This window comes from Pongo abelii, chromosome 1, assembly GCF_028885655.2.
Source record: "Pongo abelii isolate AG06213 chromosome 1, NHGRI_mPonAbe1-v2.0_pri, whole genome shotgun sequence".
Lineage (NCBI taxonomy): Eukaryota > Metazoa > Chordata > Mammalia > Primates > Hominidae > Pongo > Pongo abelii.
The window spans coordinates 116,848,727-116,875,816 of record NC_071985.2 but is presented as its reverse complement, the minus strand read 5'-3'; the positions used below and the strand labels follow the sequence as shown (position 1 = coordinate 116,875,816).

The 27,090-nt window shown below is 42.1% G+C and overlaps 1 protein-coding gene across 1 annotated transcript; it reads right to left on the bottom strand.

Annotated features, from left to right (window-relative positions):
* Window positions 1-13,683: 13,683 nt before the first annotated feature.
* Window positions 13,684-20,034, bottom strand: NHLH2 (nescient helix-loop-helix 2). Its single transcript, XM_002810377.6, has 3 exons — window positions 19,836-20,034; window positions 19,100-19,428; window positions 13,684-17,275 (listed from the first exon to the last, which is right to left on the bottom strand). Exon 3 carries the CDS (start codon window positions 17,265-17,267, stop codon window positions 16,860-16,862), a length of 408 nt encoding a protein of 135 aa, XP_002810423.1. The 5' UTR covers window positions 17,268-17,275; window positions 19,100-19,428; window positions 19,836-20,034; the 3' UTR covers window positions 13,684-16,859.
* Window positions 20,035-27,090: the final 7,056 nt, after the last annotated feature.

The window sequence follows — 27,090 nt, the reverse complement described above, 5'->3', positions numbered from 1 at the left end:
AACTTTGCTGGGTATACAATTCCAATTTCAAAATCATTTTTCCCTCAACCCTTTGAAGATACTGCTTCATTTTCTTTTGGCATAATACATTGCTGATAGCAATTCAAATCATGTTCTTTTATAGGATACCTTTTTTTTCTTCCTGAAAACTCAGAATTTTCTGTGTATCTTTGAAGATCTAAAATTTCCTAATAATGTGCATACTGAAGTATCCTTTTCTTTATAGAAATTTTTATTGTGTTACTTCTTTATAATATTCTCCCCTCCATTGATTTCATTTTCTCTTTCTAGAATTACTATTTTTGATCTTCAGATGTTAATATCCATGATTTATGTTTTCTCTTATATTTTTCATATTTTTGTTCAATGTTGTGAAAGATTTTCCTGTCTTTATTTTCTAACTTCTAGTTTTTCTGCATGAATTATATTGTTTTACTCTAAAAAGTTATATTGATCTCTGATTTTACTTTCTCTTATCTTGTTCTTTTAAGAATACAATATCTGAGGCTGGACGCAGTGGCTCATGCCTGTAATCCCAACACTTTGGGAGGCTGAGGCAGGGGGATCACCTGAGGTCAGGAGTTCCAGACCAGTCTGGCCAACATGGTGAAATTCCGTCTCTACTAAAAATATAAAAAAAATTAGCCAGGTGTGGTGGCACACACCTGTAATCCCAGCTACCCAGGAGGCTGAGGCAGGAGAATTGCTTGAACCTGTGAGGCAGGGGTTGCAGTGAGCTGAGCTCGCACCACTGCACTCCAGCCTGGGCAACAGAGTGAGATTCTGTCTCAAAATAATAATAATAATAATACAACATCTTTACTAATATAATCTCCTGAGAATACTACTCATTTACTTTAATAGTTTTCTATTTTCTGAATTATCTTTCTTAATTCTAGTGTCAAATATACTTAAGACTGACATCAGCAAGATGGCATAATAGGACTTCCTAGTGCTCATCCCCTCACAAAAACATCAATTTGAACAACTATTCACACACAAAAATACCTTCCTAAGACCTAAGGAATCCAGGTAAGTGACTATAGCACCTAAGCGAAGCACAAAGTAAAGACTCATTGATAAGGGTAGGAAGGACAATGCCAAATTATTTTCCAAAATAGCTGGGCCATTTTACATTCCCACCAGCAATGTATGAGAGTTCCAATTGTTTAACATCTTTGCCAGACCTTGGTATCCTAAGTTTTTTTTTTTTAAGTTAATCTAGTAGTAGTATAGTGATATCTTCCCATGGATTTAATTTGCATTTCCCTATTACTAATAATATTGAGCAACTCTACATGTGCTATTTGCCATTCATATCTTTTCTATAGTGAAGTGGTTGTTTAAATCTTATGCCTCATTTTTAATTGAATTGTGTGTTATCTTATTGTTGAGTTTTGAGAACTTTTTATGTATTCTAGACACACTCTAAACACCATTTTGAACACTTTTTTCCTTCAAAAGTCCCTTGAAGAAAGTACTATTATTATACCTATTTTATAGATGATTAAATCAAAGAAGAGAAAAGTAACTTATTCAAATCTTGTGACTAGCAAGTAGTGTCAGCACTGGGATTTGAAACCAGGCATTCTAATTCTAGGGCTCTTCCTCTACACCAGGAGTTTGCAAACTTTCTGTAAGGGACCAAATAGTAATAGGTTTTGTGGACCGTAAAGTCTCTCTTACAACTACTCAACTCTACCATTGTCAGCTCAAGGACAGTCAAAAACAACACATAAATAAAGTGTTGCTATGTTTCAATAAAACTTTATTTACCTACCTTGAAATTTGAATTTTATGCCGTTTTCATATTGTGAGTATTGTCAACCCTCAATTTAAACCATGATGCTGTACTGCTTTCCACTTGAACTACTGACATTTTCTATTCATGTGTCCCCAAACACCAAAATGTTAAATACTTTCTATAAAATATTTATCTTCTTGCTGTAAAATTGTATATTCCTTTTACAGTTATTCATACTGTATATGATACACAATGGCATGTAAGTACTCAGTAAGTATCTGTTGAATTAAATTGAAATAACTGAATTGAATTACTGGCCTGTGGTTGAGACAACACATTTCATTCTTGATCCTCTTCTAACTATTTTCTATTAATAATTACTGGGTACCTTCTCCACTGTTGTTGTTGTTTATATATCATAGTTATTATCCTCCATAATAATAGATTTAATGTTTTCATAACATTTGTCTCCCTCCCTGTGAGATTTCCTTGTTACACCATCTTGAACAGTTTGCAAAGCTTGCTATGATGTTCTTCTAGTTTGTATTATAATATTGAGGGCATGTTATATACTAGGCACATCACAGGTACTGATAAGTCAGATTACCTGCCTTTGAAAAGCTCACAACCTAGGAGAGAAGTGAGAGAAATAAATATGCCAGTATAGTGCAGTGATATCAGTGTTATGGTGGAGGCCGGTACAAGGGGTTATGGGACCATTTAGAAGCCTACTAGCTTAGGGGAATCACGTTAAATTGACCCTTCCCAAAAGCCTTGCATATTGGTATTGTAAGCCACAACCTAAGGAGGACAGGGGTGAGGGAAATCATTGAAACTGTCTTCGGGTGTTTCTATTCACTTTCCAAATCCTCCTTTCTTTACCAATTTCATAACTTTTACATGTAAAAAGCTAAAAAAAATTACCTGTGCCCTTGGTCCCTTTATTTTCATGCAAGAATCCACATATGTCAGAGGCACATTTTTGTTTATTTTGGCTGCATCATTCATTCTCACATGATTCAGAAAGATAGGCAGCTGGTTTGGAGACCCCTGTGAGTTCCCACTCAAATATTGGTTATCTGCTCTGGGAAGAGGGCAGAACTTCCAGTGGCATTGTCAGGTCTACAGCCGAGATCAGCATACGTGGCCTCTGGATCTTCCCATTGCCTGTGAATCTTTCCCAATTTGAGTCCTGGTTTGTGGCTTCCTCCTTTTTTTGTTTATGCTAAGGTGTTAGCAAGGCTGCATTTCGCCTCATGTAGACCATTTTTAAAAATCGATGGCTGATAATACTGTTATCTGTGGTTATACAACTGATACCAGCATTAAGGACCAAGGTGTCTGTACTACTGTTTGTATTGCAGGAGGTGGAGAGGGAACAATACCATGAAAAGCAAGAAGTTCCTGTGTGCTGCTATATTTGGATAAGAGAGGAAGAATGAGATGGAGGGACTTGTTACATACACTATCCTTAGATAATTTCCCTTTTTAATCATCATAATTATTGTGTGAATGTTTCACATATTGACTGTGCCTTTCCTCTGAGAAGCTGGAGAACATAGCTCCGTCCACAATCCCCTCTGTGCTTTGATTCCAGAGGCCATCTCTTAGTATCACCATCTCTTTGAGGGGCAAACCTCCAAAAGATAGACTGTCCAATAGAAGAGTAAACCTGATAAAAATTCTCTTGTTCTTTGTACTAGAAAATAGTTTTAGCATCACACTCTGTCCATCTGGACATCATTAATATTGTCAACCACTCCCTCCAATAGCCTTTAATGTCTAAATAATTACTCCCTGTGGCCATAATCCGACATGATGTCACTCCCCTCCTGATTTGCATTTCATAGATAACAGACAGCTTGGGAATTACAGGAGCCTTTGTGAGCTGTGCTGAAAGCCTAACACTCCCACCATCATCTCAATCACATGATGTCCCCTCCTCTAAATCTGTCACCAAACTGCACAACCTTCCCCCACTCAATTACCCTTTTCCTTCTGTTACACTATCATTGGCTCTGTCTATACGGAGCTCAACATCCTCACTGATAACTGGAAACAAAGTTGACTGATCAAGACATTTCAGTGCTTTGCTTAATGTGAATATCCTTGACTGGAATTTTGGCTTTTCATTTCTGAGTGTGAAAATCACCCCCGCCCCCACCCCAGTATATTAATCACTTTTCCATTTTGTAGCCTCTCCCCTTCATACAGCTGCCCTCCCTGGGTAAGCCTAATGCCCAGGCATTAGTGCCAAGTTTGCTTCCCTAGGTCTCCTCAGGATTTCTCTTCCCATTCTTTTAAACCTTCCCCTCCGGCCTCCCCCCACCCCCCGCCCTCCACCCGCCATGTAACCCAGACCTGGACAAGCAGAAATGCTTTTCATGCAGCCAGGTAAGAATGAGGCCAAGGTGTGGGCTATGAAGAAATAGAATGTTGTTCTTTTTAAAAAAATTTACTGGTTTTTATATTTTACCTTTCTTTACATTTTTTGTCTTTAATTTCTCCTTTTCTTTCCCATCACCACTCAATTCCCCTTCTTGCTGTCCTCTTAACCACCTCTTGGCTTCCTTATTCCCAGTTAGTTATTTTTCTTTTCCGTGTTTAGGTTTGGTCTTTGTCTACACAATACCAAACATCTGGATCTATAGTAAAAACGTGCTGTCAAATACTCAGATGTTTGGAAACATCTGGGTATTTTGGCACTTCACAGCAGCAACAGCTGGATAATGGAATTAATTTTTCACTTTTCAGTCATCTCTTGACATGGGATGGACAGAGTCTTATCAGCCACAATCTAAACACGGGCCATTATCTGCTCGCAATGTTTTTATCCTCTCACATGGGAAATTATCTCTGTCAATCACTTTATTGTCAAAGAAAAGGGGAAGGAATGTGTGTCTTCCTGGGCCCGCAGTACATCCGCCCTCTCTGCCTCAGCTCTTTTCTTACTGAAAGAGCTCCCAGGAACTGACAATTTCTTTAGCCTTTCCAACCCCAGAGGCAAGGAGAAAGAACAAGGCATATGAAACAGTTTTCTCCATTCGAGTTTGGAGAATTTGACAAGAACTTGTTTCTTATTAGAAACGCTCTGTCTGGTTTGAGATCTTGTTTTCCCCTCATTCTCTCCTACAGTCTTTGTTGCTCTATTTATAACAGCAAACAAAATGACGGCAATTTATTATTCCTGTCCACTGCTGTCCACAAAGGGCGGGCGTTATCTGTTAGTGTTTTTCTCAGGTAGCTCAGACTAACACTGCTGCGCCCCACTGGGGCCTTCGGTGGAGGGACGCTCTCCCGAGACTGCCGCAGACAGCGAGGTGTCATCATTATCGCCGGTTACGTCCGGCAGCCTCCGAGTGACTTCCAAGGTTCCGTGGCCGCGATCCCACCTGCAGCGTCCGCGTCCGCCCGCTCTCCCTGAGGTACGCACCCTGAGAGGAGCGGCGAGCGAGCCAACCTGGGGCAGGGATCACTGTGTCCACAGACGCCCACTGGTGTGGCGTCCTGAGAGTGAGTGCGTGAGTGAGCGAGCCGCTTATCCTAGACTGAAGACCCAGGGAAACAGATCTGTGTGGAGAATGTTTCTGTTTTCAGCAGGACAGACGCAGCCCCCGAGTCAGTGCCGTCAGAAGACACGTCAGTCAATTTAGTGGAAAACACTTCCAGTGTGAGGCGTTCGCCGGCGCCCCTTACACGCGGCCGGGTCTGAGGCGCCTGCCGAGCGAGGTGGGGCGGCCCGGGAGCTGTGGTCGAAGACCCTGGGCCTGGCGTGTAGGCTGCGCGGGCGGCGGCGGGCTGGGGGCGGGGCTCTCCGCTCTCCGCGCGGGCCCGCCTGGCCCCTCCCCCGCCCACCCTGCGCCCGTCCCGCCTCCCCCACCTTCTCCCAGAGGAGGTGACAGACGGGCCTGTAATTTGGTTCCATTCGCTCGACTGGAGCAACACCTGCCCCCCTCCCCTGGGACGCGAGGGTCTCATCCCAAACCAGACAAGAAGCCAAAGACAAATCCCGGCCCACATGCAGATCCGACGCGGAAAGGAGCGCGGCCTGCGAGGCAGACGCTGCCCACCACTCACCGAGCCCATCCAGGGACACCCGAACTTCACATTAAACATCACCCACAACTCGCAGTCTCAGATTTACACTTTTTTAAAAAATCAAGAGTTAGCTACTACTGCAGCAAGTGATAGTTTCTTCCACTCACACCACCTCACAATAACACCAAGTGCCTGGCGTTAGGCTGTGTTGACAGCGAGGTTAGGAACCAGAGCCAGGTATAAAGAACAAGGCAATGGAGGTGTGCGGCTGTGTAGACGGCTGCCGGCCGAAGATGGGTGTGCGATCCTGGAGGGGATCACTTTCTTTGTGTAAGGCCTTTAGTGCCCATATCTAGACTAAATTAAGAAGGACACTCATTTCTTTCTCCGTTTAGTGGGCATCGTGCAAGGGCAGTAACCACTAAGCCTTTCTGAATATTTCCCAAAGTCTAAGCATCCTCGTCAGGATCCTCTGGTGAGAGTGACTCATCGGGATCTCCTCCCCCAGGCTTGATCCAGAGCTTATATAAGGCATGATGTCAGCACAGTGCCTTCTCCAGACACACGCAGAACCGGCCCACACGGAGGCCTCCCTCACCTGCTCCTTTGCAGTCCCTTTGAAGTTTCGCACTCTCCGAGTGGCGCCAGAGGACAAGTCCACTGAGCAGGGTCCATTTCTAGTCCAGGGCCCACGCCGCTTAAGGGAAAAGCTGTTCTCACTTTCAGTTGCTGTCGTTTATTTTTCTTTTCACAACAAAGGAAACATATTTTTTTTCCTTTTATCAAAGTATTTGCTTTTTAATTGTATTGCCCTAAAGACTCATTTTCCCGTTTCAATCCTAACTAGCAATGTGACCTAGGGCATATCACCTAACTTCGTGTCTCAGTGTCTTCATCTATAATTTAGGAATAATAACACCTTCTACTTCACTGAATTTTTAGAGGATTAAATGAGGTAATAATGGACAGTGCCTCGCACAGGGTGAATGCTATGCCTATGCAGTTTTTGCTGATGTTGTTATTAGTCCCCAGGCCGCAGCCCAGGGTAGACAGTGTGGGGTCTATGTGTGGAAGGAGCACAGGATTGGTGTGAAAGGCCTGCAGGATGCTGTGAGCAAGTCACTTAACCACTCAGGTCAGCTGAGCCCTCTCTACCAGGGGCCTGAGGGACACAGACACAGAATATGCAACAGACCTCAAAGAGAGGCACAGGCATTGAAGCTGTAAATTACCTTGGGAAGGATGGCCATTTTCATGATATTGATTCTTCCTACCCATGAGCATGGAATGTTCTTCCATTTGTTTGTATCCTCTTTTATTTCCTTGAGCAGTGGTTTGTAGTTCTCCTTGAAGAGGTCCTTCACATCCCTTGTAAGTTGGATTCCTAGGTATTTTATTCTCTTTGAAGCAATTGTGAATGGGAGTTCACTCATGATTTGGCTCTCTGTTTGTCTGTTGTTGATGTATAAGAATGCTTGTGATTTTTGCACATTGATTTTGTATCCTGAGACTTTGCTGAAGTTGCTTATCAGCTTAAGGAGATTTTGGGCTGAGACAATGGGGTTGTCTAGATTTACTATCATGTCATCTGCAAACAGGGACAATTTGACTTCCTCTTTTCCTAATTGAATACCCTTGATTTCCTTCTCTTGCCTAATTGCCCTGGCCAGAACTTCCAACACTATGTTGAATAGAAGTGGTGAGAGAGGGCATTCAATGCCATCCCCATCAAGTTACCAATGACTTTCTTCACAGAATTGGAAAAAACTACTGTAAAGTTCATATGGAACCAAAAAAGAGCCCGCATCGCCAAGTCAATCCTAAGCCAAAAGAACAAAGCTGGAAGCATCACACTACCTGACTTCAAACTATACTACAAGGCTACAGTAACCAAAACAGCATGGTACTGGTACCAAAACAGAGATATAGATCAATGGAACAGAACAGAGCAGTCAGAAATAACGCCACATATCTACAACTATCTGATCTTTGACAAACCTGACAAAAACAAGAAATGGGGAAAGGATTCCCTATTTAATAAATGGTGCTGGGAAAACTGGCTAGCCATATGTAGAAAGCTGAAACTGGATCCCTTCCTTACACCTTACACAAAAATCAATTCAAGATGGATTAAAGACTTAAATGTTAGACCTAAAACCATAAAAACCCTAGAAGAAAACCTAGGCATTACCATTCAGGACATAGGCATGGGCAAGGACTTCATGTCTAAAACACCAAAAGCAATGGCAACAAAAGCCAAAATTGACAAATGGGATCTAATTAAACTCAAGAGCTTCTGCACAGCAAAGGAAACTACCAGCAGAGTGAACAGGCAACCTACAAAATGGGAGAAAATTTTCGCAACCTACTCATCTGACAAAGGGCTAATATCCAGAATCTACAATGAACTCCAACAAATTTACAAGAAAAAAACAAACAACCCCATCAAAAAGTGGGCGAAGGACATGAACAGACACTTCTCAAAAGAAGACATTTATGCAGCCAAAAAACACATGAAAAAATGCTCACCATCACTGGCCATCAGAGAAATGCAAATCAAAACCACAATGAGATACCATCTCACACCAGTTAGAATGGCAATCATTAAAAAGTCAGGAAACAACAGGTGCTGGAGAGGATGTGGAGAAATAGGAACACTTTTACACTGTTGGTGGGACTGTAAACTAGTTCAACCCTTGTGGAAGTCAGTGTGGCGATTCCTCAGGGGTCTAGAACTAGAAATTCCATTTGACCCAGCCATCCCATTACTGGGTATATACCCAGAGGACTATAAATCATGCTGCTATAAAGACACATGCACACGTATGTTTATTGCAGCATTATTCACAATAGCAAAGACTTGGAACCAACCCAATTGTCCAACAATGATAGACTGGATTAAGAAAATGTGGCACATATACACCATGGAATACTATGCAGCCATAAAAAATGATGAGTTCATGTCCTTTGTAGGGACATGGATGAAATTGGAAATCATCATTCTCAGTAAACTATCGCAAGAACAAAAAACCAAACACCGCATATTCTCACTCATAGATGGGAATTGAACAATGAGAACACATGGACACAGGAAGGGGAACATCACACTTCGGGGACTGTTGTGGGGTGGGGGGAGGGGGGAGGGATAGCATTGGGAGATATACCTAATGCTAGATGACGAGTTGGTGGGTGCAGTGCACCAGCATGGCACATGTATACATATGTAACTTACCTGCACATTGCGCACATGTACCATAGAGCCTAAAGTATAATAATAATAATAATAATAATAAAAAGAAAAAAAAAAAAAGAGAGAGGCACAGGCCTGTTTTAAATGACCCTCAGGCTCCAGGCTGCTGCTGCCAGGGAGGTCTAGGAGGTCCTTACTCCAAAGTTCCCTCCTGACTTTAGTGCCTGACCAATGGCTGAAAGAGTCCACCCGATTTTTATTTAATCTTTAAAATCTGCCTAAATTGGGATCTGGCAGCATATCCACTCTAACATGTTCCAGCAGTCCCTGATAACTTCCCCTTTACCTGTGGCTGTATTTAGCCAGCCCCCAGCTGTCAGCTACCCCAGCACATCCCGCAGGGCAACTTTGGGCCATGGATAGGCTTCTGTGCTCAATTCTCCATCTCCTACTAACTGGCTGTGGCCTTGAACCAATTACTTAATTCTGTGCCTCAGTTTTTCCACCTGTAAAATAGGGAGAATATAGTACCTAGCCAGTAGCATTGTTAGGAGGATTAATTAAGTTAACTCATGTTAAGTACTTAGAACATGTCTTGTGCTTGTAAAGAGCTCAATAGCGCTCACTATATTAGCATTTATGGCAGGAAACCTTTTTAACAATAAATTAAACAGTTTAATTATTCTTGAGATAATGGAGAGAGAAAATGTTGGAATTTCCTGCTTCATTTCAGTAAGCATTTCCAGGTCAGGAGGGAGTTCTTCAACTCCTTGCTGATCATTCCAGCAATATATCAGAAAAAGGGAAGATTTCAGGGGCTTCTGGAATCAGGAGAAAGGTGGTATGATTGGTAGATATGTATATGGGGGTGGGTCCTCTTAGGATTCCCTGGGGTTAGGATGGAATAACTGAAAATAAAAGGCCACTGGAGTCAGTCTGCCAAGAGGGACAGAGGATCATTGACCAAAGACAAAGAAAAAAACTTTCTCCAGAGATGACTCTGTGGAGCAATACCTGGTGCATTCACAAAAAGTAACCAGGGCTGGAGATGGTTCTCTGAGCGGCATGAGGTGACTTGTGCTAGAGGGTGGAGCTCTGCGAAAGGGGGTGGTGGCCTTAGTTCAGGTTGGAGTCGACTTCCTGGTGAGTAAAAATCAACTGGCACAAATTTTCTGAGTGTTAAAAAACACTCTCATAGAAAACTGTTAAAACATCTCCAAAAGCCAAGAGAATAGTGAAATGGATTCAAATATACACAACACCAATAAGTACATTTCATTTATTTTCTTATCCTGTCTTTCTCACTACTCCTTAAGACTTTTTGAAGCAAATCCCAAACATCACATCATTTCATCCATGAAGACATCAGTAAGTATCTTTTAAAAGATAAGTATTCTTTTTTCTTTTAACAACAAATATACCATTTTCACAGTAAAACGAACAGCATTTCCTGAAAATCATCTGTGAGCACTTGCATATTTGAGGGGGCTTTCACAGCTGATCTAACCCACCTTCCCTGATGACTCTTTTCCTTCTATCTTAAAAATGTACCCCTTGTCTGCCTGGGCATGGTGGCTCACGCCTGTAATCCCAGCACTTTGGAAGGCCCAGGTGGGCGGATCACCTGAGGTCAGGAGTTCAAGACCAGCCTGGCCAATGTGGTGAAACCCCGTCTCTACTGAAAATACAAAAAATTAGCCGGGCATGGTGGTACATGCCTGTAATCACAGCTACTCGGGAGGCTGAGCCAGAATAATTGCTTGAACCTGGGAGGCGGAGGTTGCAGTGAGCCAAGATTGTGCCACTGCACCACTCCAGCCTGGGCAACAGAGTGAGACTTGGTCTCAAAAAAAAAAAAAAAAAAAAAAATTTACCCCTTGTCCTCCTTAACTTTGGCAATTGCTCGTACACACACGTTGGATGTGAGTGCCCGCTCATCCCCCTCCGCCTGATCTATCATGGGTGAGCAGGCCTGAAACCTGGCCCTCTGCTTCTAGACCTATCTTTAAAAATTAGCTTTGACAGAGTCTGTGCTCCTGACCAGTCTGCTATAGTGCTTATCACAGCATTCGTGCTATGGGAAAAACCAAGGTAAAAGAGAAAAGGCATAGACTGGGCCTTTATCATGAGTCGAGTGGGGCTTTCAGACCTGTAGATAACTCTACATGTGTGCAAGTGTGGTGTATTCCATGGATCACTATTAATTTACCTATGTTTCCTGTCTTAAAAGGCCAGGATGATTTCTGGCTGACTGTTGAGTTAGTAATGTATCATATGCAGATGGACATAGTTGGTGGAAACCACAAATCATTAATATATTAAAGAATTAAAACTGATTTTAGCTTATCCTATATTAATTCCTGTGCATATTATAAATACAAAGGTAATAAAAATAGCTCACATTTATTGAGCACTTCCCATGTATTCCTATTCTGATAAGCACTATACATTATCCCATGGAAACCTCATAACATGCGTTTGTGATTGGTACATATATTGTACCATCTTATGGAGGAAAATGGAGGCTTGAGGAGATATAGTAACATGTTCAATGTCATACACTTAGAATAATTGGAGCCAGGGCCGGAACTTGGCTCCAGAGTCTTGAGTCTCAAACACAGAGATGGGAGGAACAGGTAAATTCAGTTATAACGATGTATGTATGTGGGACTCAGAGAATGGAGCAGCTAATGTTTCTGAAAGAAACGGAAAGCTTTGTAATGATACGTGTGGTTATGTGTGGTCTGAGTTGGGTCACAGTGGAATCATCTGAATTTTCCGGGTAAAAAATGAGGTTAGGGGAGTATTGTGAGTAAAGGGGAAGTAAATGCAAAGGCCCAGGTCATAAAAGAAAAAGACTTGTCCTCTCTGGGGAAGTGAGGAAACCGAGTTTGCAGGAATATTTAATCTCTGGAGAGTGGCTGAAAATGGCACTACTGAGGGTCTGGAACAAGACTGTGAAACATTTCTATGCCTAGATTGGGAACTTGAGTTTTATTAAAAAATAAAATGAACATTCACAAAGAAGAATGGCACGCTAATTTTTAAAGATAGGTCTAGAAGCAGCGTGAGAATGGACTGGAAGGTGCAGAGGAGTATGGATGGAGCCAGTCTCACCAGTGATGGTGCCCTGGTGGGGGAGTTGTCACAGGACCACCATTATCCTATAGTGTTTTCTTGCAAAGTGGAAAAACGCTCCCCTTCTTCCAGATAGTTCAACTTCAAGCCAAGGCACATGCTTGACTTGGCATACATGTCAAGCATGTATGCCAAGAGCACAGGCTTGGTTTTGGCCTCCACTGGTCCCATTGGTTGGGCAGATGTGTGTACTGCAGACGCAGCACTCCTTAGGCATTATATGAGCTGAAGCTTTCCCTAGGCACATGGATGGAAAGATGCAGTGCAGGCACCAAGGGGAGGGTGTCTGCGTGGCACAGCTACCCCTCTATCAAAGGACAACTCTAGAGTATGATGGGTAGGGGCAGGCACTTTGATAAACTGATAAACATGGCTTCATGGCCCTAGGCAAGTCATCTAATTTCTTTAAGCCTCAAATTACTCATCTGTTAAATGGAGACAATAAAAGTACCTACCTCACTGGGTGGTTGTGAGAATTACAGGAGATAATGCATGCAAAGCACTTTAGTAAGCATATAGTAAAAACTCAACCCACATTAGCTATTATTTCTACTACTAATACTGATAAATGAGATAGCACATCTAAATATGGAAAAGGGTACTGGCTGTGCGTGCTCTTAAGTTGGCCCTCTTCTCCCCTTAAATTCTCTCCACCCCAAACATCAGCAAGAAAACTGGCAGCCAGAGACAGCAGTGAGGAGAGTTGGATAAATCACAGCACCACAGAGGCTGGCTCTGGCTACTCACCTTATCATAGTGCTCTGGTGACACATGTTCATGGGGCAGGGCCACTGGAGGGAGCCCCCGCAAACAGCATTCCTATGGGAAACAGGTATTCCCTCCAGAGTCCCCCACTCCCACCCAGTCTCATTTTCCTCCTTACCCATTCCTCTCTCCTCAGTCGGCCTTTCCTTTACCATCCCATCCCATCATACACTGCCCCTCCTCTTCCCCTCTCCCTGGAGAGGAAGGTTGTTTTGCCCAATACTTTTGCCCTTGTTCTCTGGAAGTTTCCGGGCAGTGGTAGAAGTGAGGGGAAGGCCATTTGGGTGGAGAAATATTCAGCACAGGCAGCCTTGTCCACTGGGCCAGCTGGGGCTAGGCTTTCTGGGGAGCAGCAATGGCCTGGCAAGTTGTTGAGTGGCTGTGGGCAAAGAGAAGAAGGTGAAGGGACAGCAGGAAGACATGTGGTTCTGGGTCTGTTTGGTGAAAGACCAAGCTCAGGGTAAAGGATGAGGCTGGGGCCAGCTGTGGAAAGGTAAGTGACCTGCACAGGCTGTTTTGGTAGCATGAGCACTCAGAACATTTTAATAGGATGAGAAAAGAAAAGGCAGTGCCAGTGGCAGCAACTGTATAAGCTGGTCCAGCAGGCCTAAGTCTCTAGGCAGAGGGTACCAATGTATCTCCTCAGAAAGGCTTTCTCCAACAGCCCTCTCTAAAATGTTACCCAGCACCAGCACATCCAGCCCCCATCCTGTGTTCTTTACCCTGCTTATTCTTCTTCATAGCATTTAGCAATATCTAAAATCAAATATTGGGGTTTTTTTTTTTTTTTGCTTCAGTGTACTGCTTTTCTCTAGTAGACTTTGTCTCATGTGTTGCTCTATTTTCAGCATTTAGAAGAATGTCTGGCACACAGTGGGTCCTCAATAAGCAAAGGTTAAATGTAAGAATGAATGCTCACCATCGTCATTCAAAGAAGAATCGAGACCTCACGGATGGGTGAATAATCACTGTCTCTGCGCTGTGCTCAGGGAATGAGTCAGTCACCCTCTGGTCTAGCAGACTGCCACCATGCTTGTCTCTCTTGGAGGGTGCTCAGCAGCTTTGGATTTGAAATGACATTGCAAAGATCCTCTCCTGAAATCACATGGGCTGCATAGCTAGGAAGGGATGCTGCCCTTTGTCCAAATCCCAAAGCAAGGGCCTTTTGTCTAGGGGAGTGTATCAATAGGTTCCTCCTACATGTGAATGGGAGGACTGTGTTGGTCAGTTGGAAGTTGAGCCCCTAAACTGGGAAAGAGAGGCACTTGGAAGGTTTCCAGAGGTTAGAAGTTGACTTCATACCCTTGGCATAGGAGCAGAGCTAATTATTGTCTTGTATAATAGAGAGGTGCTATAAGAACTAGGAGTAGTTATCCCTCCACACTGCCTAGAGGTGAGACGGCCTACAGGCACTCATGTGTTTTGCAGGTCACAGAGTAACCAGTCATTGCTCTAGTGGCCAGGACATTGTCCAGATACAAGGCAACAGAAGGTGCTGTTCTTTTTCACACACTAGGAAGTACTTTCCTACTATACACCTTCATATAAGGGAGAGGATGAGGTCCTACCTAGTAGGTATCTGTGAAGCTGACAAGAAGACACCTGGGTGAAAAGTGAAGAATACCAGCAATCCCACAGACATTTTATATGCATGAGGCCAAGCATCCATCTAACTGCATTTACTCTGAAACCAGAGATTTGGTGTGATATAGACTCATACTTCATAATATTCTATATATGCATATGTACATATAGTTTTTAAGTCATTTATGTCTTCTATTTGTAAGCAATATATTTTGCATTTTTATACTAGCCACAGGTTTTTGCAGATGTCATTCTTCTTATCTCAAGGTTGGTCCAGGGCTCAATTTTTTTTTCTTGTTTGCAGGTGCCCTGTCTTGAATCTGTGTACTGATTAGATGTTTGAGTATTACAATAGTAATACACACCTTGTTCTTAAGAAGTGCCATGAGGATTGAGAGTCATCATATCAGGAATCTTCTTCTCACTGCCATTAAATAGCTATGTGTTTTAGTGTAGGTCACTCCTTGGGCCTCAGTTTCCCAACTCTAATTTGAAGAGGCTGGGTTAGAGAGTTACTAAGTTTTCTTTTAGAGGCAAAGAATCCACAATTCAAGTGATATTTTATATAAACACTATACTTCTTTTCCTCATTGTAGAATGATCTATGTCACCATCATATGTAGGGCATCTATTTATGGGACTGATCCACGTTCAAATTTGAGCATCAAATATTTCACTACATAAATATGTTTATGTTAAGATTTTGTTGTGTTTACCAGTTCCTTTCTAAGGAATTGAGTCCATTAAGATATTTCATGCTCGGCTAACATGTCCATTATTTTTAGACAGTGTGCTTAAAATAAAAGAGAGGACTTTATTTGATACCTTTATTTATATGCAAAACAGCGCACCATTCATGAGATATGAAAAACTCGTCAGATAGAAACCAGATTATATCTATTTTCACTACAAAATATTGCATTATATAAAGCAACAGAGACACAAAAAAACCCTGAAAAAGACTAAAATCTTTGGATAGCAGATGTGGTTTTTTTCCCTTGTCTCTAAAATACACTCCTTGTTTTAAGAGTTTCACAGCAGAGAACATGAAACATTTTCAGGTTATAGACTTTTCTTTTTGGTGTCACAGAGGAAAGTAGTTCTGAATTCTTTTTTTCTTTTTTTTTAGGAAAATAACTTAATTTGCTAAATTCATCACACGCACAAACATCACACACACAAAGAAGCTACTCTCCTTATAAACAGCTTGTAAAGGACTTCTCAGACATAACTACAGATAAGAATAATACACTTTTTAAAAAACTATAATAGTGAAGTGCTAGTGTTGCTGATCTCACAACAAAAGAACCTTTCAAGAACAAACATCTTAATATATAAAATATGTTTAGAAACAGGGAGAAGTGGGAAATTGGTTATACAAGTGCAATATAATTAGAGCAGAAAGAAAGATCACAGTATAATCTCAACAAACACGTAAAAAGTTAGACATAATTATTCCACAGGAAAAAGTGTAAACACTTGACTATAAATAAATTGGCACAGAGTATCCAAAGTAAAAGTATCACCACTCTGAAAAATAAATGTCTTGAAAAAAATACTCTACTCCTTCTAACATAAATAAAAATAGGTTGTCTTTTTCTAACTGCACCTATGGGTCCACATGTTTAAGGTCACAAATAGATGTTTTTGGATATATAAAGGGGCACTTCGCCTGCAAAAGCAATCAGATATTAAATTTTCCATTTAAATATGGATTTTCCTGTCTACCTTGGTGTCATATCTTGGGGATAAAATCTCACCAAGCTCAGATCCTCCCACAGTGTGTCTATTTGTTCTCAATTTGTCTTTTTAACCTTACTAAATATTCAGGGTTTATTTGGATTCTAATATAATCTTTATTTTCACAACAGAAAGGAAAGTTTCCAGTCGCACCTTTCCGTGCCTTCCATCTCTATGGGAGAGATCCCTCTTCTCTCCTCCTTCCCAGTGTTTGGTGATTTGTCCATTAGAAAAATTCCAGATAGCCTAAAGTTAGGAGCCTGCATATTCTGAACTTCTGCCCTCATTCTTTCAACACATTAAGATTTGTGGCGAATGAATGTAGGAGTACTCAAAGTCTCCAGTGGGTTAAAGCCACAACCCTTGGGGAGCCCCAGAGGTGGCTCATCTCGGGTGTCTCCACGAGGTTCTCCTGGCCTGGAAAATCCCCCCTGCAAGCCCCCGGGATCGCCAGACAATCCCACCTGCCTGCGTCGGAAACCTTCCCTCGTCGCCCTGCTGACCAGAGAGAACAGGTAGCGAGCTTCTTCCCCGGCCCGAGTCTCTCGAGGCGGCCGTCTCGCTGGGCCACCGCAGCCTCCGCCACCCGAGCGGCGGCCGCCCGGATCCGTCGCGTTTCGCGGACGCCGGGACAGGCGGCCCCCCGCGGCGCACCCCGCCCTACACGTCCAGGACGTGGTTGAGATAGGAGATGTAGCAGATGGCCAGGCGCAGGATCTCGATCTTGGAGAGCTTCTTGTCCGGAGGCAGCGTGGGCAGCAATTTGCGGAGCTCGGCGAAGGCCAAGTTGAAGGCTTCCACGCGGATGCGCTCGCGGGTGGCGTGGGCCGAGCGGTACTTGGCCGTGGCGCGCCGGCGGCGGCGCTTCTCCTCGCGGCTCAGCTGCTGCGGGTGCGGGTAGAGCGCGGCCCGGCTGCCGCCCTTGCCGTCGCCCTCGGCCTCCTCCACCGGCTCCAGGTCCGACACGCTGCCGAGCACCTTGGTGTCCGTGCCACCCAGGGACTCCGGATCCGAGTGCGCCGAGCTGGGATGGTCCGAATCTGCGGCTTGGTCCGGACTCAGCATCATTTTGGAGGCTGAGGAGGGGTCGGAAAATTAATCAGTAAAAGGAATCAGGGTATTTTGCTGGAAGGATGGCTGCCGAGGCCTACCACGCCGGCCCTCCCAGCGGACGCGTGGCCCGGGACCCTCCCCACAGCAGGCCGGCGCGCGACGCGGGAGGGCGCCGATAGGATCTGGCTCGAGGGCGCGGGAGCCGGCGGGGACGCGGTTGACCCAGGCCGCATACTGGACTCGACACCTCGCCTTGCAGACTGCCACAGCGGGCCTGTGGCCCTGGGCCTGGGGAACGACCGCAGGCCTGTGGGGTCGCGACTGGGTTTTTGTGCCTCTTCCGGCCAAATGCCAACCGCGCTATTCCTCCTCCCTCCCTTCGTCCCCTTCCCAGACAAACGAGTGATTCCGAACAACGAATACATCTGGGTTTTCACGGGGGCGGGGAGACGCGGAGTGGGCTTCTCGCCCCGAGGGCCTCCGGCGAAGCAACCGGGCAGCCGCGGCGCCCGAGGTCCTGGCGCTGGTCTGGGGCTGCGCCTGGGGCGCCCGGCTCTGGGGTGCGGGCGGTCAGGAATCCCCATCCTGGAGCGCAGGCGGAAAGCCAGCGGCTGGGGGCGGGAAGCCTTCTTGGACCCCTCGCGCTTCTCCGAAATCATAAAGAAATGACTAAACAAACGTGGGGGAGCCTTTAAAAAGAAAATTGACTCCGATGCCCTCGCAGGCTTCCGGAGCACCATCTGTCACGCAGACAGCCACACACATAGAGGACCTAGGGACACGGCGACGTGGGATCAGACAATGCGCCCGGTAGTCTGGCGACCACCTTGCGGGAAAATGCCGGCAGCCGGGACGCTGAGGGAGGAGAAGATGCAGAGGGAAGGGAAGAGAAGGGAAGGGAAGAGAAGGGAAGGGCCCGGGGCGGGGCAGGCGGGGACTAGCTAGCGGGTGCAGCGTGTGTTGTCCCGGCGTGAGCTGCATCTCTGCCGGCAAAGTTCGGGCGCTCCCGGAACCGGAGCTCGGCAGCCCGCAGCTGTCCCCGGGTGGCCTGGCCAAGTCCGGGCATGTCGGTGCTTAGCCTTCCTCTAACTGTGCCTTCTTGGAAACGCCACCTGGCCAGGCTTCTCCGGGGCGTCTGGAGCACTGGCCCCGACTGTGCGCCTTCTGGGAGGGGGCCGCTCAGAACCGCTGGGCTCCCGGGTAATTCGGGCTTCGAGAAAGGTCCCGGCAGGAGGAGAAAGGCCCCCGCGGGGGCTGCACGCACCGCCCACGGGCGTCGGGAGTGAGGACCCGGCTGCGAACTCGGGGCCCCTGCGTGGGCAGCCACAGCGACGCTCGGCGCGGGAGAAATCCGCGTTGGCGACGTATAGGAGGGTTTGCTTCTAGAGAAACAAAAGCAAGGGGATGGGTGATCGGTTCCCAGCACCGCACTTGCTGAGGAGCGAATTGGGCCAAAACAGCTTTAATTTCCCTGCGAGGAAATCAGGTCCTCTACGGCAAAATAAAAACAAATGCTCCCAGTGAACTGCATGTGACTCCCTACGGGCTTTTCTCGGGTACGTTTATGAGTAGAACAACTTGCACCTACACAGTCAGCTTGAAAGGGCAGAAATAAATAGACGAGTAATGGAAAATCACAATAAGCCACTAAATAGTTGTAGTTTTGGTAAAAAGTTCCTGGGTTGCCCTCAAAGCATATTAAATTCGCCTCTAGATCTTTAAAAATATTCATAAATAGTATGTCGTGTATGCGTTTTGTCTCTTTATGGAATGAACTGCATCTATAGATGCAGTATGAATAATCTAACTTATTTCAAGCTGAAAAAAATTATTTAAAGGAGTCTTACCTTGCAAAAGCCTTTTTGATAATCTGTTCTCCAATCTTTAGAGTTAAAATTCCAGGGAATAGCGAGGGGAGATTCCGGAAAATATTAAAAGCAGCAAATATGTATTACATTCAAAAATGAAAAAGCAGCTGTCATCTCGCTGGTGTCCGCAGCGAGGGACGATAATATCTCAGGATGTAGACGATATGAATGATTGTTCACTTAGTTGATAGATTTTTTAAAAAACGCTTTTTCCTTTTAATTGTTCTCAAACATTTCAAGGAATTCGTTGATGATTTTTTTAAACGATGTGTTGAAAAGTCTCGTGCCTTTTTTCCTCTTCTAGGTCTCTAAAAATAACAAAAGAGATTCAGAGATAAACACAATCACATCAAAGGGCTGATTTCTCCACTTTCTAATAGCGGAATAATCAATAAGAAAGATGGTTAAGATAACATTCCACTCCTATCGGACGCCTTTCTTTCCCTTAATACGGCTGAGCAGAAACTGGGAAGTGCAGGACAGAGATGTGATCTTGCTCAGAAGTGATTTTTTTTTTTTTTTTTTTTGAGATAAGGCTTTGTTCAGCTGATATCTCCCCAGTTCCCAGGAACACAATACTGTAACTAGGAGCTAAGGTTGCCTCTTCCTCTTCCCTCATTTACTTGTATGTTGTATAAATAGACACCTATTTTCCAGTTTCAAAGTCTTTCAAGGTTTGGTTATATCCCCCATCCCCACCCCCTCTTCTCTTTACCTTGTAGCAAAATATATATAGTCAGTGGCTTGGAGATGCTTGGAGAAAGGTTGGTGAAAAGTGAACGTCTCCTGGAGTAACAGTGACAAGGAAGCAGAGAAAGACGGGAAGAGGGTGGGAGAGCCAGAGCAAAGAGGCAGAGATGCGTGTGTGGCTTCTGGGCTCTCCTGGTACCAATTGATTCAGCCTGGAGATGGTGGAAGAGATAAAGGCTTAGGAAGGGGGATGGAATTTTTTTCCCCTAAATTGATATTTAATGGGAAATCCTATTGGACAGAAACCTGGACATGAGTCACTTAATTGGACTTGACATCTGTCACAGTGTGGGAGTTTTCACAGCCCAAATATTTTAGCAGATCAGATTCCCACTGAATCTGTGCCATAAAATATAACAGTTGAAAGCAGTTCATGGTAGAAATCTTAGCCTCTAAACAGTCTCTAGCCATAGTCAGGCTCTTTCTCTTTTCCAGATTATTGATGAAATATTTAAGTACAAATAAACAATATATTGACTTTCAAAAAATTCCCCTGGCATATTACAAAGCTACCACTTTCCCTTAATATTTAGAAAAATATTTGTGTCCAGAACATGGAAATATATACTATATAAGATGCTGCAATAAAGTATTTAGACATGCAACAGCTAACATTTATTAGAGATCATTTACATTTTAAAAGATACTTCAGTAAGGTTTGATTAAGCATATTAACATTTTTGAGAAATGATCTGCTATGAGACTAACTTATCAATAGATGGTTAAGAACCTTTCAATAGATTAAGCCATTGGTGGAACTAGAAAGAGAATCCACATATTCAAGGACCACTATATGAGATAATTCTAGTTTTCTGTATGTTTGTTTTTCTCTCCACCCACTCATTCATTCAAGCTGAAATATGACATGCTACATGTGTTGATTATTGCACTTCATTCTTGCCCATCTTAACATGCTAATATATTTAACTGTGTGGCAGTGCTTGTGCTAAGATGTAAACACAAATTACCAGTGTATTCCAGTACATAATGCCTTTGCCTTACATGATCCCATGGCCCTGAATTTATATACCTTATAATAAAAAATAAAATCTAGCACAATTATTTTGCCACTTTATGAAGATACTCATAGTTAATATAAATAACATATTATTTGTGATTATTTTAGCTTGTTTTGATCATACAAGCTTAAAGAAATAAAAGAGCATTGTAGCCTTACTGCCACCCCGCCAGTTCCTAGGGGAACATTTGTGGGGAGAGGAGTCCTCACTTGCCTTCCTTAATTTTGTCCTAAAAGCAGATTTTATCACCAGGGGAGGAACATTGAGCAGCCCACCCCTAGGAGTGACCCTCCGGGTTTTTCATGGCTTCCACAAGTACTATTTGCCTTTGCCCACATTTTTGCTCCTTTGAGAGATTCCTGGACCAGAATGGGGCAGGGGTCTGGGAAAAGAGGGAGTGCCTCCAACAAATAAGGGCACCAACACTCCCCAGCCTTGCTTCTGCCTAATCCCAGCACAGAGGTATATTTTAGATATCCCCAGAACGTTAAAGTGAAGACAAAAGCCGGTCCCATACAGGTGGCAATGGAAACGGGTGAGCGGATAAATACCCCAAGGTGGTGACGATGAAGGGAGAATGGAGGTTTTCTCACTCTAGTTAGGAACAGCCAATGCTAAGCATTCACACACAACCAGAAGTGTGCACACAGATGCACACCCACAGATACCTGTACCTCCTCCCCCTTCCCCCGACCCTTACTCATACAAGCTGGCTGGCTCTATTAGACCACCATACATCCAGACTGATGGATTGAAAAAAACTGGTAGGTCTAATCACCATAGCTCTAGAGTGGGCAGCTGCTACAGTGGGAAAGGACCAGCATCTCTGGTTCCCCTGGTGTTGGGGGGTCATGATGGGGTGTGCATATCAGGGCAGGTCCAATTCTGCTATGGTGTGTGTGATACCAGACAAATTCTCTTTTATATTCAGCTTACTCATTCTATACCAGCAGCCAGCATACACAAAAATTAATGCTTACAGAAGTAAGCCTATATAAACAGGTACACACTCAGATCCATACTTAGTGATGCCTAGCCACACTGTCATAGACACAGACATGGATTCACATTCACACACATGCATTCTTTCTTCCAGGAAAGCCTCCCCCTCCCCCACCCCTTTGCCTTTTCTAAGACCTCTCTGGCACAGATGGCCCCTCCTTCTGTGCTCCATAAGCACTCCTTTCATGTCTCCCTTAGAGACTACATATTGTGTACTGATTCTTGGTTCTTGGTTACCACACTGGTCTCTCTCCCTAGGCTATGATGCTTCCAGGGGAGGTCTGTAGTTTATATCCCCAGCACTAATGTCTGAGCTTGACACATTATAGGTACTCGGTTCATTTATGCTGTGACTCTATGTACAGAGGTACCCCAGATATTTGTAACGTAGAAACGCTTCCACTAAAGGACACCCATGGTTCAGTTCTAACAATTTTCTTTCCTATAAAAATGAGAATAATAATATTGCACTTCTCATTTCACAGGCTTGCTATGAGACCTAATGTATTTGAAAATATTTGATAAAATACTAAGCACCATACAAATTATAATATTACAGACTATAAGAGTAATACTAAATAATATTATTAAATGAATGGGGAGGTGATAAGTAGTGACTTAAAAAGTCAGGCTTTGTGGCTCTGTCATATGCTAGCTGTGTGAATTTAGTTGTAAGTTACTTAAGCTTTTTGGACCTTAGTTTTCTAATCTGTAAAATGGGAATAATCAAAGCATGTTATGTAATGTTATGTCATGTTTTTTTCTGAAGGTGAACAAGATAATCTATGTAAAGTGCTTAAACTAATGCCTAGAACTCATGTTCAGTAAGTGTTGGCTATCATTATTATTGTTATTATTCAGTATAAATACATATTGAGGAACAGATATATATTGACATAGAAAAATAAACATATCCAGAACATATCCAGATATACTCACCCAGGTGTATGTGTGTGTGTGTGTGTGTGTGTGTGTGTGTCCATAGCTCTGGTGGCCAAACTACAATGAGCATTTTCCATGTGTCAGACCTAGGTATAGTGACTTTGCTCATATTAACTTATTTAACCTTCACCACAAACCTGTGAGGTAGGTAGGTACTGTTGTCCCGATTTTGTGTATAAGAAAACTAGGACATGGAAAAGATGGTAATCTACTCAAGGTCACATAGCTAATAAATTATGGAGCTAAGATAGAGATTCAGGTGGTCTAAATTCAGAAACTGCACTCTCAAACACAAAATACTACTGTTTCTGTCATTGTATCCTACACAGATATACTCACACAGAACTATTCACCAAAATGCATATGGCAAGGGAGAAATACACATACACACAAAACTTAGATAAATTGCCACCTTTACATTCAGGGGTGGTTAGTGAGTGATATGGTTTGGCTGTGTCTCCACCCAAATCTCAACTGGAATTGTACTTGCCATAATTCCCGGGTAGGAGGTAATTGAATGCTATTCTCATGATAAAGAGTAAGTTATCATGAGATCTGATGGTTTTATAGGGAGCTTCCCCCTTTGCTCAGCTCTCATTCTTCTCTCTCCTGCTGCCTTGTAAAGAAGGACATGTTTGCTTCCCCTTCCATCATGATTGTAAGTTTCCTGAGGCCTCCTTAGCCCTGAGGAACTGAGTCAATTAAACATTTTTCCTTTATAAATTACCCAGTCTCAGGTATGTTCTTATATCAGCATGAGAATGGACTGATACAGTGTCAGTGTAGTTTAAATACTTACTGCACATCTAGTACCTTGCCAGATACTGTTGGACTACAAAGGCTTTGTAATTATTTGTTACCTTCATTAGACAGCTGTTTCCAATCTATTTTTAAAAATTTTGTACCCCATAGATAAAAATTTGGGGCATACATATTGAGTATATGTATATTTATATGTATATACCCAATTATAACTACATAATACACTAGTACAGTAGTACATGTATAAGCTTTGTACATGTACTACTGTACTAGTATACTATATAATTATGATATACAAAAAGATGATATGCAAAGATATGCTAAAAGTATTTATTTTAAAATTTATAAGTATTTATCAATAGATATATTTATAAATTTAAATATTCATATTTATTATTAAATATATGACAAACTTAAAAATAATATTAATAAAATAATATTAATAAAATAATTAATTTTATTTATTAACAGCACAAAAACCAATTAACAGCATAAGGTTTTATTGATCATGTATAACTTCTGAGAGCAATAAGCTTAATTTTGTTAAACTCATTGTTTAACCCTTTGAGATAATGATTTGATCATCTGGTTTTAAGATCAATTTATTTAGAATCTGTTTTTTGGCTGATACAGCAGAAAGAGATGTAATACAAAAATTCAGATGTTATCATCACAAAATATGATAAGCATGTGAAGTGATGGATATGTGAATTAGCTTGATTTAATCATTCCACAATGTAAACATATATCAACACATCACATTGTACACCATAAATGTATACAATTTTTATTTGTCAATTTAAAAAAAAATAAGAAAAAGTGGAAACAACCCAAAGGTCCATCAACTGATGGATGGATAAACAGAATGTGATGTAACCATACAATAGACTACTATTCGGCAAGAAAAGAAAGAAAGTATTAATACATGTGACAACATGGATGAATCTCAAAAACATTACGCTGAGTGAAAGAAGCCAGACACAAAGACCACATATTGCGTGACTCCATTCATATGGAAAGGTACAGAATGAGCAAATCTATAGAAACAGAGAGTAGATTAATGGCTGTACAGGGATAAGATCGGGTAAAGAAAGGTACCAGGGAGTGACTGCTAATCAACACAGAGTTTCATCTTGGGATGATGGAAATATTCTAAAATTAGATTTTGGTGATGATTTCACGACTCTGTAAATATACTAAAAAACATTGAGCTGTGTACCTTAACTATGGTATGTTAAGTGTATCTCAATAAAGCTATTAGAAAATTCAGAAGACATAATGTGTGATATTTATGTCACTGTAGTGGGTAAAGGGCATGATGTCTTTTCTCACCCATCATAAGGGTCACAGCTGACACTCCTTTAGCAAAAGACAGGTTAACATGAAAAGCATAACATATTTATCTAAGCAGAGTTTTACATGACACAGGAGTCTTCAAAATGAAGACCCAAAGATCCAAAGGAAAACTGTCCATTTTTATGCCTAGATTTGATGCAGAGTGGATAGCCATGCAGAAATGTGACTGGACAAAAAGGGAATGATCTTACAGCAACAGACTGAATGAGGAAACCCAGGAAAGCCTGCCTGTTAAGATTCTACTTGGTCTCTCTGTGTGGCATTCCTTTTTCCAGGGATAGGGCAAGACCCCTTCTAGAATGAGGGTCTTATAACCTACTTGCAGACAGAGTAGGTCAGAGAATTTCTTTATGGCCAGCTCTTACACACAAAAATGGGAGAATGTTAGAATGCTATTTCTAGGTTTTATGGCTGGCTTTGGAGAGAGGGGTTCTAGTTTCTATGATCCACCTTGGGGAAGAGAAATTCTAGTTTCTATGGCTTGCCTTTGGGGGAGAAAAGGGAGCAAAGAGAAAGGAGGGCATGAGAAGTCCAGAGAGAGACTTTGCTTTTAAGGGATTTTCAGTCACCTTTTGTTCAAAGTACTCAGCATGCCAAAGTGCCATACTTTAAGTTATCATTTTCTGAGCCCCAACAATTCCTATTTTCACTGTGCTTCTCTATTTATTATTTTATCTAGTATATATTTTTCTTTATTGTTATTGATTATATCTTAAATGGTGAGGGTTTTTATCATTTTTTATTTGTTTGCTTTCTTTAAAGGAATAGAAGAGACTATCACCAGTTGTAGCAGTACTTTTGAAAACTTACCATCTATGTGACCTGAACTGTGGTAGGAGTGAACACAATCAGAGGTTAAAGATAGACAGTGGTATCCCCTAGTTTGCTCTGTACTTATCTATGGTCCACTTGTGCTGGTGAGCTGATATCTGTGGTGGATAACTACTGCCAATTTTTTAAAATTAAAGTACAATTTCAATTTATTTTATAGAAGCCAATATTATCCCATTAGTAATAATTACGTGGGAAAAAATAGAAACTCTTTTGTGACAAAAATATTTTAGCATCTATATAAACACCATAAGTGATAGGACATAATTTGAGAGCTATTTATTTTCACTAAACATATATTAATAAAAGAATGTTTCCAATCCCTCAGCCCATTCAGACATATACACATTGTTGTGGGAGATCATTTATTTACTTATGAAAGAATAAAGTATGTGCTATAAGAAAAAAATCAAAAGTCCAACAGAAGTTAATCACTGATTGTGTTAACTAAATTATTATTCTCATTATTTCTTTCTTATCTATGAAATATTCTAAAGTTTTATTGAAATTTGGATAGTCTCTTTCTAATGTGAATTAGTTTTTCTTTTAACAATGTGTTTAAAATCCATAAAACTCTTGATTTGGAACAATTTTTAACAGCTTAGATATTTATGCTTCCAAGTGTTTCAAGTGTTCAGATATAATAGATTTTAACATATGTCACATTTTCATTATTTGGGGTAGCAAAAATCACATAACAATGGGAAAATTTCTAAATTAGATCTCTTCAAAATGCCTTCTCCATTGCACAATGTTTTTAAAAGTTACCATTTAATTCATTTAAAAATATGTACTTAAAGAGACACGTTGCGTGTGCATTCATTTTTTTTATCTGCTGGTAGCATACCATTGACATTGTCACAAAAAATGACTTTGGAACACTTATCTTAAAGTTGAGCAACTCTTTAAGTACTCTTTACATACTTTACCACTTGCCAAACAGCATTTTTCATTGTGAAACAGTAGAATTTTATGGTATTTTCCCATTTCATTTATTGCAAAGATTCTATAATATTTTAAAAGACTCATATTTCTAAAACTAACTACGTGGGTACATCTTGTATACTTTGGCTTCAAATTATGCACATTTCTTGCATAGTAATTACTTGGTAAATAAATTTTGTTTGTGATGGTATCTCTGACTCCAGGCTGTTTATATTTATTTGAGTTAAAGCAGCCTTTTCCTCAGTGGTTACACTTCCATAGTTTTTCCATAAATTATTCTTTCATTAAAGATCATTTCCATTGTGAATATATCTGCTCCCATATATTTTTCCATTTATACCCCCTTAAAAAGAGTTCTTCATG